This window comes from Heloderma suspectum, chromosome 7, assembly GCF_057233095.1.
Source record: "Heloderma suspectum isolate Gila_16-S chromosome 7, 16-S_ref, whole genome shotgun sequence".
Taxonomy (NCBI): domain Eukaryota; kingdom Metazoa; phylum Chordata; class Lepidosauria; order Squamata; family Helodermatidae; genus Heloderma; species Heloderma suspectum.
The window spans coordinates 34,434,484-34,448,340 of NC_139464.1; the positions used below are offsets into that span (position 1 = coordinate 34,434,484).

Below are 13,857 nucleotides of genomic sequence, written 5' to 3' on the forward strand. Positions count from 1 at the left end.
CTAACCCTGCTATTCTATGATTCTATGAAATGACCCAACCCGCTTTAGGTTGCTTAGGGCTGATCCCAACCTGCTTGAGGTATGGCCTGAAGCACCCCACTTCGGCTCAGAATTTGACTCTGGAGCTAAAGTGGTGCACACCCCTACTGTTTTAGTCTCTGCAGCTAATGTTTTTTTCTACTGAATGTTTATGTTGGAAGCTGAATGCTGTTTTAATTGTTTTATTAGTTAATACAGATTAGTGCTATTGTGCATTAGTTAATGCGGATTAGTGCATTTGTGCATTTGCAAATTGGTGCAAGTAGAATAAAATTCTCCTACAAAAAATCTGATTCCACCGATGAGCAGATGATGGAATGAAAGATGCCCAGCAATCCATGAAACACAGATGGAACAAAATCCATACATCCCTAATCCTCTCCCTCTACAAGCGATGGCAATCTCAAAAACTCAGGTGACTCCCCCCCACACCCTTGCTTGTCACTTTCACAAACTATCTACATTCTTGACTACCAAGAACAGGCAAGCTGGTCAATTTTGTCCTGGATTGAGGAACTCTCAGCACCAACAAATGTAAGATTCGCCACTGCAAATGACATTTCTCTAAACATCATCTAATACTGTTGATAGATTGAGCCAGTGTTCGTCAACCTGATGTTCTCCAGATGTCAGAGTAGAAGTCCCATCATCACCAGCCAGCATGGCCAATGGCTTCAGAGAAACGGACTGGGCAGGTATATCCAGCTGAGCAGAAAGCTGGCATCATGGCATGGGATGTAGGAGAACTTTGTTCTTGGTTGCAAAACATGTGACCATGCCCCATTAGAAGCGCCGACTATGTGTGCAGGTGCAAGCATGTGTCCACCAATAACATTTGTAAATTCTGGAACACAGGCTCACATTTGTCTCATTCCTGATTCCCAGTTCAATTTCTGCAAATTTCCTAATTTGTGAAAATTTCCTCTGTAGGCTGAATCAGCCCAGCTTTAGTCTATGAAGGAAAGTTGTGCAAATTAGGGGAAATTTATGCAAATTTCCCATTTGATGGCTGCCCAATTTGCACAAGTTTCCCATTTGCGCAGAGCGAGTAGAAATCGTGAATGAGAATTGGGTATGAGATGAGTGGCGAGAGGATGTTTGGAAAATCCTGGTGATCTTGAATGTTGCTCATTTGCCCATCCTGAATCATGGCCACAGGGATGATGATGGAAGTTGGAGTCACACACATCTGAAGGGCACCAGGTTGGGGAAGGCTGGATTAGGCCAACCATTTCAAGAGAATTTTTCAAAGGCATGGCAGAGGGTTTTCAGGTCATCTTTCACATCAGTGATTATTTCTTTCACTTTCCGTGGAGAATCAAGGACCTCTATGCTGCAGGTGAAGGGATCGTAATGAAGAGTAAATGGCTTCTTGATCGTAAGAGCATATTTCCTGTTGAGGAAAAGAATAATAAAAAGAAATGGGTTTCCATTTTTTGAAATCTCTCCCATTCATAGAGAAAAGCATGTTCTTTCCCAATCAGTGCTGGCTCCAGAGTTTGGAGGCCCTTGGGTAAGACCCCCTCAATGTGTCCCCTCCCATCTCATTTTTTGATCAAGTCACCTCCCTTGTTGACTGTGGGAATGCTGTGGACATAATATACCTCGACTTCAGCAAAGCTTTCGACAAAGCGCTCCATGATATCCTGATGAGCAAACTAGCTCAAAGTGGGCTAGATGAAACAATGATCCAGTGGATCCACAGTTGGCTACAGAATCGGACTCAAAAGAGTGCTTATCAATGGGACCTTCTCAAACTGGGGAGTGGTAATGAGTGGGGTACCTCAGGGCTCAGTCCTGGGCCCAGTGCTCTTCAACATTTTTATTAATGACTTGGATGAGGAGGGTCAGGGAATGCTGATCAAATTTGCAGATGACACAAAATTGGACGGGATAGCTAATACCTTGGAAGGCAGAAACAAAATTCAAAATGATCTGGATAGACTGGAGCGCTGAGCAGAAAACAACAGAATGGCATTTAATAGGGATAAATGCCAAGTTCTGCACCTAGGAAAAAGAAACCAAATGCACAGTTACAAGATGGGGGATACGTGGCTCAACAACACTACAAGCGAGAAGGATCTTGGAATTGTTGTCGATCACAAGCTGAATATGAGCCAACAATGTGATGTGGCTGCAAAAAAGGCCAATGCTCTTTTGTGCTGCATTAATAGAAGCATAGCTTCCAAATCCCGGGAAGTACTAGTTCCCCTCTACCCAGCACTGGTTAGGCCTCATCTGGAGTACTGTGTCCAGTTCTGGGCACCACACTTTAAGAAGGATGCAGACAAACTGGAGATGGTTCAGAGGAGGGCAACAAAGATGATCGGGGGACTGGAAACAAAGCCCTATGAAGAGAGACTGAAAGAACTGGGCATGTTTAGCCTTGATAAGAGAAGACTGAGGGGAGATATGATAGCACTCTTCAAGTCCTTGAAAGGTTGTCACAGAGAAGAAGGCCAGGGTCTCTTCTCAATCATCCCAGAGTGCAGGACATGGAATAATGGGCTCAAGTTCCAGGAAGCCAGATTCTGGCTGAACATCAGAGAAAACTTGCTGACTGTTAGCGCAATACGACAATGGAACCAATTATCTAGGGAGGTAGTGGGCTGTGCCACACTGGAGGCATTCATGATAAGGCTGGACAGCCATCTATCAGGGATGTCTGACTTGGATTCCTGCATTGAGCAGAGGGTTGGACTCGATGGCCTTGTAGGCCCCTTCCAGTCCTACTATTCTACGATTCTATGATTCTATGATCCCTTGGTGAGTCTCCCTTCTCACCACCATCGTCACCAGCTGCTGTTGCTCCTCATCCTCTTTCTCATCACTGCGGCAGCTTGCTTGCTTGATAAGGCAGGGAGCCAGTGAGCAATGGCACCTACTGCTCCTCCTCACCAGGCCAGAGAGAGACACAGGAGAACAAACAATGGTGAAGGGAGCGGTAAGTTGTTAGAGGCCCCTCTTGGGATGTGAGCCCTTGGAAGATGCCTAACCATGCCTACCTTTGATGCCAGCCATGTTCCCAACGTTATAACACCATAATAGAAAAAGTAAAATGCAGCACTGTTTCAGACACACGGGGTCCTTAACAATTTGCCACATAAAAATTTGTTAAAGGGTTGAATGATCCAGGCAGGGGTAGAATTCTAACTCAAGAAGAAAGTGGTCTCCCACAGTTGAGATGATATAACATTCCTCCAGCACCATCAAACAACATAGGAACACAGGAGCTTAGGAAGCTGCCTTATGTGGAGTCAGACCATTGTTTCATCTAGCCCAGTATTGTCAACATTGACTGGCAGTGACTCTCTAGGGCTTCAGGCAGGAGGTTTTTCTCCAGCCCTACCTGCAGATGCTGGGGATTGAGACTGGGACCTTCTATATGCAAAGCATGTGCTCTACCACTGAGCTACAGCCCCTTCTACTTGAACTCTCAACCTGCAGCAATATAGTCAAAACCATTACCTGTATACCACTAGACTCTTCCACAATACAGGCTGTAATATCTTATTCTAGAAGTAGTTACAGGGTGAGACTTTGATTAGTAATATTTTTGGCTGGTTAAATTGTTAAGCTTTACTATTATAGGTTAACTGAAGGGCAATATATGGTTACTGGAAATGAATTGTAGGCCTGCTCCCTTGCTCTAAGACTGATGATATGTTATTGAAATGTAAGGTTGATTATCTATGCTGTACTGAATTGTAATATTGGCAATGTTATAGGTATAACTTTTAAGTAGAATGATATTTGGAGTTTGTGTGTTGTTGTTTAAATTTAATCCTTTTAAGTAACTTTTTAAATATATTTTCTTTTTCTTTCTTGCTTTCTTCTTTCTTCTTCCTTTTCCTTCTTCTGTTTTCCCCCTTTTTCGTAATTGCTGTGTCCTCCTAAGAATACTGTGATGTTGGAAACTGTAGATATTGACTAGGTTGTTGGTACTGTTTATTTCATTTATAATGATAAAAAATATAATAAAAAGTATTTTTTTTATAAAATATAGAAGTAGTTACAGGGTCACAACCCCCCCCCCCGCATATTTCTGCTGGTGCTCATTTCAGTTGTTGCACTAGACAACTTGCTTGCCCTACTCTTTATTTGAGTGAACTTGACAGCCAGTGCAGAAATGTAACCCAACAAATAAAATCAAATTGATCGGAGTGTGTGTGTGTGTTATCTTTTCATTAATGTAAAATAAAAAATAAACTGAAATTAAATTTTCTAAATATTTGTACTGCAAAAGGTTAAATAAGGAGACCTCAAGCAGTAGTGGCTGGTGACTCTGGTTCCAGAGGGCCAGTGATTCCATTCAGGGTTTTAGTTACAACCATCTAATACTCTAAAAGTGGTATCCAAGGTGATGAACCCATTTTTGGCATAAATTTCAGAACCCTGGATAGAAGCTTTCAAGTTTTGACTGGTGGTAACTAAAACCCAGAATGCAATCATTGCCCCTCCTGAACTGGAGTCACCAGCCGCCACTGAGCACAAGCTAATACTAATTAAGTAGGCTGGGCCCAGAGTTTAAGTATTAAGATAGCCCTGGCCCCCGAAATTCCACCCCTGGCACTTTCTACTGTGGATGCAGAATCTGTGAATCTCCATAGAGCTCAACCTCCCCATAGAGCTCAACAGAGCTCTGCCCTGCATTTTGCCTCCCTCCATTGATGCATATACAGAAGTAAGAACACAGATGGCACACCCAGGAATTATGAGGAATGGGAGCTCTGCTCATACCTCCATGTTCCCATTCAGCTATTTGTAATATTTTTCATTGAAGGCCGGACCATCCTTGTTTGGATGACGTGCCTGCTTGGATGGGTTCCACTTTGTCATACTTACTGGAGCTGAGCCTTGGCATCCTCAAAATGTTCTGCTATGAAATAGACGGGCTGGAAGGTCTGGTCTTGGTAAGGCTGGACCACCATCACGTTTGGGTCAAAAGCTTTGTATTCTGGCTTCTTTGACAAAGCGTACTTTTAATAAAGAACAGGAATGCTGTTTAGAATTGGTTCGCAGAGATGTCAGAGATGTATTCTTAAGCATTGGTTTGTTCTACAGCAAGTTGGTAGACCCTGATGCTGGGAAAGACCGAAGGCAAAAGGAGAAGGGGACAGCAGAGGATGAGATGGCTAGATAGCATCACTGATGCAATGAATATGGACTTGAGCACGCTGCGGGAGAGAGTGCAGGACAGGAAGGCCTGGCGTGCTATGGTCCATGGGGTCACGAAGAGTCGGACATGACTGAATGACTGAACAACAACAATAGTACTGATTCAAATGGATGTGGGAAGGTAGAGGGGAATCTGTGCCCATACAATCTATGGGGCTCCAAAGGGTATCCAATTTTAAATTTAGTAGTGAAGGGAGGCTTCCCCACTCCATCAAATGGGCATTTCTCTCACCTTTAATCACATGAGCTGCAGACATGCATTTATTTCGGCTTTCTCTGAAGTCAGTTCCACTTGACTTGTCTATAGCTTTGCATATTTCTACTGATGGGTGAACGCCCTCTTGCTTGATTTGGAACTGGGTTCAGCAAAACCTATTCCCCCCACCCTCAATTGTAAAATGTGGGGTTTGTCTCTTTGAGCCCACTTCTGAATTTGGAAACTGTGTTGCGCTACCAATGATGTCATAATGAGAGCAGCGGGATCATCTAAACAATTCCTCTCCCCAACCCCTCCATACTCTGCCTCCTTCCCCATAACTTCCCTGGTGGTGGAAGGACACCAGCAGCTGGACTCGGGTGCCCTGGGAAATTACATTTCCGAAGTGCCATGACACCTGGGACACTGTGGTTGCAGTGTTCTTAGGAGCCAGGGAGATAAGGAAGCCTCCAGAGAGAGCTTGCCACAGTTGCTGGCTGCCTTGCTACTGCCATTGCCATGTAAGTATGGAGGACAGGAAAGGGAGGTGGAGCAGGAAGGAGGGCTGCCTGGCAGTGGTGATGAGGGAAAATCCTAACATGAACCAGGAAGCTCTGGGTCAGTGTTGGCTCCAGGGTTTTGGGGGCACTTGGGGAAAACACCCAACAGAGACCAAACTCAACAGCTCCTCCTTCCTTCTCACCACCACCGCTGTCTGGGCCAGAGCAAGAGGCAACTGAACAAGCAGGTTGCAAGGGTGAAGAGGAAGAGGAACTTCAGGGGGCGCTTGTCTGTGGGCTCCTGCTGGGAGGTGGGCCCTTGGCAGAAGCCCAACCATGCCTACCCTAGAAGCTGGACCTGGTTTGAGCTCAGCTCACATTGGGGTGAAGGATTTCGAACTGGGCAGTTTGTATTAAAAAAAAAAATCTCCTTTTTTCCTAATTTGGTCTTATCACTATGGGTAGAATTGAGATTTGGTCATACTTCGAGTAGACCCAGTGAGACCAATGGGACTTAAGTTAGTCATGAATACTCTGAGTTCCATTGATTTCAATGGGTCTACTCTGCAAATGACTAAACCTGGACCCAACTGTATGTATTTCTAAGGTTGTAATTTCTCCTGAAGATTATATAAGAACTCTAGGAGAAAAAGCTGCATCTCCCTCCCTCCCTCCCTCTCTCTCTTTGGCTAAAATGGTACAAAAAGTTAAATTTTAAGCAAACTGAATACTAACTCCTGGGTTAGCAGTATTTGGAACATAGGATATCCCTCTGAGAATACTCTTTAAATCTAAACCAGATGCATTCATAATAATACATAGCTATATTACATTTCAGGCCTTGTGGATGCAAGTCGAAAGGTTTTAGATTCTCAGGGTTTTCAGGCAGAATCTTTCATTTCTCTGCTGTGGGAAGTTATGCTTCAGACTGGTCAGATAACCTGATATAACCTGCAGTAGTTAAGGGAGCCTTGTTTTTCTGCAAGCGAAGCATGCAAAGGAGTGAGGTCTGCCAGTTGTGAAATATGGGCCATTACATTTTACTATATGTAGGCTAGACTCCAGCCTGAGTGTTAACATCAAAGTCATTTTACAGAATGCCAAGCAGCTGACAGTTCAGTAAAAGTACAGTGCAAAATTAAGTGTCTTGGGTACATTGTTCCGACAGTGCAGAAAGCATAAGTTTGGCCAGCAGGCTAACACTGTCATACTAGTGATGGATTCTCAGACATCGTTGTGTAGATCTCCTGCCCTATGGGTGCTGCATGGGATTTTGTTTGGGGGTGAAAACTCAATGGATTTTTCCAGTTCTGCCTTGGCAGATTTCACTCAATTTCCCCCACTGGTATTGACTCGATCTGTAGCGAGTTGATCCAATATGTGGATTCTGATTCTTTTTTCTTTTTTTTTATGGCAGCAATTTTCATGAATTGGATTGGCGGGGGGGGGGATCTTGAATTTTGTGCAAATGGGGATGTAATTTTTTAAAAATCCCCCATGTCTTCTGCAAGTGCACACGAGTGCAGATTCAGTTGTCTGATATGTGTAGTCTTGCCTTGCCAATTTTCTTGTATGTTTCAGCTGTCAGTGGGAGCACCTACTGTAACTGAACAAGGTAACATATAAGGAAATTGACAAGGCAAGACTGCATATTGGCTAACTTGTGCACAGTTGTGAAGGACCAGGGTAAAAATAATAGCAAAACAAAGGAGGAACCCATTTGTGAATTTCTGAGGGACTGAAAACTACAACAACAACATTGGAACAAAGTAAGTGCACCAAGGGGGTGGTGCACCAATATTCCCCACTTGGCAATGTAGTCCTTTTGCTATTAAGTATAAAACTAACACACTTTTCAGTGTCCTCCCCTTTCAACAATTCCCTGAGTCTCCAACTAATCTGGAAAGGGAGGTTATTGGCTCCCTGCCTTTTTGTGGCTCCTTCTTGGAGCATTTACTGCTGTTATGCAAATTTCTCCTCCATTTGCTTCCCAGTCTCTAAATTGGTGCAAATTTCCCCTCCATTTAGTTCCCAACCTCTACATTTGTGCACACACACACACAAACACACACACAAAATCCGCTACAGTCCGCCACTGTTTACTGGAACGGAAACACTGCAGAATACTGTCGGGCTGAACCAGAACGGAATTCCGTGGTGCTAACTGTTGATGGGCAAGTTCAAGGGCCGCTACTGGCTCTCCATTCTGAGGTTCTTTATCTTTAAACTGGATTCAGACTGGAAAGTCCTTCAAATAGGGGATGCCTTCAAAGAGAGGATTATCCTCTATAAAGTCTGTCCATCCTACTGCTGAATCCTGAATCCACCAAATTCTGAAGTGCCCCATCCGCTCTGCTCAAGCTGACGCCTTGCAGTAGCTGTGCAAACATGAACATGAGTGGTGGGGGGAGATGGACAAGTGAGGCCATGGGATAACAGTCTAGGGCTGGCACAGCATCCAACAGTGACCAGTGGTGTATGCATAATAAAGGACCCCCACATTTATTGCAAGGGCTTTCCTTCTCTGTAAAAACCCATTGGGTTGCATTCAGACTTAGTCATACTTTGAGGAGGCCCATTGAAATTAATGGACTGTAAGTTAGCCATGGCTAATTTAGGGCCCATTGCTTTCAAGGGGACTATGTTATGGATTCAACTCATTCTGTTTAAATAACACCCTGGTATTAAGAAATGGAGAGAATGCTCTTTTTGATGCAAACTCTGGCCAGGTTTTACAGATGAAAAGCAGCAAGCAAGGTTTCAAATAGCATGGGGAACTATTATTTCTTTATGCTTTCCTGATGTCTAGGTGTCCTCTTCACCATTAATTAGAAACAGGATGAGCAGTTTGCCTTTAAAACAAAGGGCATGAACATCACGCTGTCCTCTAGCGACTGCAGCAGGTAAGTTTAACTAATGTGAGATGATGCTTGTGCCTCCAAACAGCTGATCTTTCTAAAGAAGTCACAGATCAGACAAAAATCAATGCCTTTTAAACTTACCATCAGCTCCCCATAGGAGGAAAGGAGACCTGCTCCATAGGCTTTGATAGATCCATTTTGTTTGCAGAGACCGAACTCAACAGTAAACCAATAGAGCTGATAAAAACAGGAAAAAAATAATGGACCAGATTATGAAAACTGCTCTGAAGAAAATGTCCCATCCCCCCTGCCCCGCATTCCCAGGTCAGTCAGCCCTTTTTTCGTATGAAGCAGTGGAGGCTGGTGGCTCCAGTTTCGGAGGGGCAGTGACTCTATTCTGGGCTTCAATTACCACCAGCCCAAACTCTAAAGGTGCTATCCAAGGTGCTGAACCATATCCCCCAAATGGGTTCAGCACTTTGGATAGCACCTTTAGAGTTCTGGCTGGTTCTCATTAAAACCCAGAATGGAACACCAGCCCTCCAGAACTGGTGCCACCAGCCTCCAGTGGTATGAAGAATAGTCACTCCAGAAATTGTATTGATTTGATTTGTACCCCACTTTTCTACCAAGAAAAATGGCACTCAAGGCAGCTGTGTTTATTTATATGGAGGTTTGTCTTGAAGGTCTTATAGGCCTCTTCCAACCCTACTATTGTTTGACTATTCTATGATTCTATCCATCTCAGAAGCCATTCTTATGCTTCTGAGAAGCAATCTCCTGTCAGCAGCCTTTTGTTTCTCCCACCATGCATCAATGTGACACAGTATCTGATGCACTGTGGGAAAAACAAAATGGCAACTGCCGGCCCAATTGTGGCCACCAAAGCTCAGTTCTCTGGGGCAGCTGTATGGGTAGAGGTTCAATAGCCACATTTTTTTTTTAATGGAATGACTGGTTGCAAAGCACTTTAATTCAGAAGACCACAGCCTATCTGATTTATCCATTATTGCCGTAGAGATGCCATCTGATCCAAGAACACTGTAAAGAAGAGAAAACTTCTTGATACAGACTTAACACCTTAATACTTCATGGCTTTAACCTGGAAGATAACACCTGACATCACTCATCCACAGCATATGCCACACTTTGGAATATTCCATCCTCAGTTCTATTACTACCACCTTCTCTTCAGGGCACTTTGATTCATATCAGAGCAGCTGAAGAAGGAAGAAACTGAAACATTTTGCTTGAAGATTTAATTTTTCTGGGTTGTTAGTCACTCATATCTATTTGTGTGTGTCTGTGCGTCTGTGTGCGATTAACTGCATCCTTCTGGGATTGAAACTTGTCTGAAATGCTCTTTGATGTTTTAAAAATCACATGTGTGTGCGTGTGTGTGTGTGTGCGTGCACACACACACACACGTTTACCATGAGAGGGTACCATTTGGGTTTTCTAGCTCAAATGCCAAATTGTCCTGGCATTTTGGAAAACATTGAGTAGTTTGCAGGGGAACATTCTATTCATAACAACAACAGCAACTTACATTTTGAGCCTTTGCTATTGTGCGTCCACTACAGAAATGATATGCATACTCACTGTTGACAGTTTTTCTATATCTGCATCAGATGCTCCAAGAGAAGCCAGTCCGATATCCTAAATCAAGCACATTTGTTTATATTAAAATTGATAAACCACTTTAATAAAATGTATATATTGCTTTTTCACCACTAAAAAAGCCACTCGAGGTGTCATGCATGGCACAGGAGGGAGAAAAAGTGGATTAAAAGGAGACAACCAAATGAAAACAACACAGTTACACATACATTATTTGAGCAGCAGAGAAAATGTGCAGGCAACTGCTTAAAATCACACCCAAACCATTCATGGGGGAAGGATTAAGCCAGCCTTTCCCAACCTGGCACCCTCCAGATGTGTTGGACTACAATGCCCATCATCCCACAGCCAGCTAATGTTTTATTCACCAGCCAATGAACGGTTAGTAAGGAAGGGGCCAGAAGATGTGAAGCTGAGCTAATGCAAGTGGATAAGAACAGAAGAGCAGCCCTACTAGTTTAAAGCAAGGGTCCATTTACCCCAGCATACTGTTTCTGGTAGTGCTCAGCCAGATGACTCTGGGAAAACCACAAGCAGGATATTGAGCCTGCCCTGCCCACACAACTGATATTCACAGGTATGGTTTATTGCCGGAAAACATGGGGGGGCTCCCTTCCTAATAGCAGACGATGGAACTGCCCCCTGTGTCTATGGCAGCCTTCCCCAATACGATGCCCTCCAGATGTTTTAGACTACAACTCCCAGACTTCCTAACCATTGGTCATGCTGGCTGGGGCTGATGGGCATTCAAATCCAAAACATTTGGCAGTCATCAGGTTCAAGAAGGCTGGCCTTTGAGAACATATGGTCTCTTTGCATGGTTTTATTCCATTCAAGGTAAGCGCCTTAGCTTAAGGATAAACATCTGTGTAGTTTTGTATGCCTGTAATTTTCTCCCAGTTAAATGTATTATATCATGGAGGGTAATAATAAAAATTAAAAATACAGACCCAATACTTCATATTTGGATTATTGTTTAGCCAAGAAAAGGGGGGTGTATGGTAGCATAACACATAATTTACTAATATGAAATAGTCTTTCCTAGTCCACACCTATGTGATTCGAACATCTGGCAACTTTGATGAAGAACTGGGAAGCAAATTGTTCACCCTTAAAGTGATTTCATGCAGCCTAACATAGAACAGCACTTGCCCTGTTGTTTACCTGTCATGAAACCTACCACCCTGCCCCAGGCAGTATCTGAGAAGGGGATATGGGAGGTGGGGGAGGATCTGTGCATTTATCAGCTTCCATGGCCATTCATGTAGATTGGCCAGGCTCCTGGTACAGGCTGCCAGGGGAACTTGGAGAAGTTGTCATGACTACACCACAAAGATTGGGCCCATTCGGTTAGCAAATCTACAGATTCTGCTCATATAAAGTAGGACTGTAAACAGATAGGATCAATGGGGAACACATTTCCTTGGAAACCCTAGGCATAAATTACAAGTTTACATAAATTACATAAATTATTCAGCCTCCAGATCATCATCATCAATAATAACTATTATTAATATTTTATGTATTCATTTATTTATTACATTTCTAATCTGCCCAATAACTAATGTTCTTTGGGCAGAGTACAAACAGTTAAAAACTGGAATGCCATATAACAGTTAAAATATAAAATACAATATAATGCTTAACACTATGGGTAAAATCCAACCTAAGTCCTACTTGGAGTAAACCCATTGAAATGAATGAGACTACTGTAAGTAGGACTTGGGTTGGATTTTACCTTATATACTCAACATTATACTTAACATTAACAACAACAACAACAGTATTATTATACTTAACATTTGTACAGCATTTTCAGGTGCTTTGCATGCATTATCTAGTTGTAATCCTTAGACAAAAAGGCCATGATGTTTTATTGCTAATGGTGGCTATCACAAAACAGCAGAGGACTTCCCAGCTTCTGCTGCTTGTGAAGGACAGGTGGAAAGTGAACAAGTACAGAAAAGGGCAGGTAAAAGGTTCAAGAGGCTGGAGCATCTCCCCTATGAGAGAAGGTTACAACAGCTGGGATTGTTTAGCTTGGAAAAAAGGAGGGTAACGGGAGACATGACAGAGGTGTACAAAATTAGGCATGGTGTGGAGAATGTGGATAGGGAGACATTTTTCTCCCTCTCTCATAAGACTATAACCCGGGGTCATCCCATGAAGCTGACTGGTGGGAGATTCAGGACAGATAAAAGGAAGGGCTTCTTCACACAGCGCATAGTTACACTATGGAATTCGCTACCACAGGATGTAGTGATGGCCATAAATCTGGATGGCTTTAAAAGGTGGTTAGATAAATTCCTGGAGGAGAAGGCTATCAATGGCTACTAGTCCTGATGGCTATGTGTTACCTCCACTACCAGAGGCAGTGAGCTTATGTACACCAGTTGCTGGGGAACATGGGCAGGAGGGTGCTCTTGCACTCGTGTCCTGCTTGTGGGTTTTTCGTGGGCAGCTGGGTGGCCACTGTGTGAACAGAATGCTGGACTAGATGGACCCTTGGTCTGATCCAGCAGAGCTTGTCTTACTTCTCATGAAGGGATAGTTCACAAACAACTTCCTATTTCAGAAGTCTGCCAACAAAGTCAGAAAGATGGAATTAAGGCTTTGCCTCCATCGTCGCTGAAAGTTATGCCTGAATTGCAAACTGTAGCTGAGTTTTATGTTGAAAAAAATGCAACTGGGAATTGATAGGAGAGAAAGTTAAACGTCACCCAGGATCTCTAAAAAATGTTCGTTTGTTTATTTAAAGCGTTTTCCCCTACTCTTCAACTGAAAGGCTGGCTTACAAAACAAAAACAAAAACAAGCCAGCCCCTGCCCAAAGGCTTGTGATATAAAAGACACAACAGAAAAGGGGGGGGGGAATGGAAGAGGAAAAAAGCAAACTCAGGCACCAATTCTTAAACCTAAAGTGTTCTTATAATGACCAATTGGAATTAAAACAGTTCAGGGAGAGAAGGATGCTGATGGAATTGGCCTTCAGTGGAGCTGATGGAATAGCCCTGCTTCCCATATCTCTCTGCTGCTGCCTGATGGAATGGCTGCTGCCTGTTGACAACTGAGGGAGGGAAGGCCCGACAGAGCTGGTCTTTTAATAGAGCTGGTCCTACTTCCTATCTCTCCTCTGCTTCATCCTGATGGGATGGGATGCTTTGGACACCAACTTCACAAATATTCTCTGCTCCATTTTCTGTTCTGAAGGAAACCTTATTTTTAAACTATCAGAGCAATATGATTAATGGGGTTATTTATGAAAACGTTTCCTGTGATCTTCAAAAGGGTCAAGGTTTGTAGTTTGAGAGTGACTTTGACATTTGCTTTCTGTGACGTTTCCAGTAAGAGGGTCCATATTGAGCTAATCTGCTGCTCTTAGTTTTGTATATGGGTATTGGTTTTATATCTTTGCTGAAGAATTGTTTCAGTTTTATTTGTATGCTTTCTTTGTCGTATTGTAT

General features: G+C 43.2%; 1 protein-coding gene across 1 annotated transcript in view; it reads right to left on the reverse strand.

Moving 5' to 3' along the window:
- Positions 1-226: 226 nt before the first annotated feature.
- LOC146339516 (tyrosine 3-monooxygenase-like) overlaps positions 227-13,857 on the reverse strand; it is a 46,137-nt gene continuing 32,506 nt past the window's right edge. The window contains exons 11-14 of the mRNA XM_084811881.1: positions 10,377-10,433; positions 8,916-9,011; positions 4,885-5,018; positions 227-1,432 (exon numbers count right to left, since the gene is read on the reverse strand). Coding sequence (XP_084668007.1) covers positions 1,273-1,432; positions 4,885-5,018; positions 8,916-9,011; positions 10,377-10,433 — 447 coding nt within the window. The 3' untranslated portion in view covers positions 227-1,272. The remainder of the gene's footprint in view (positions 1,433-4,884; positions 5,019-8,915; positions 9,012-10,376; positions 10,434-13,857) is intronic.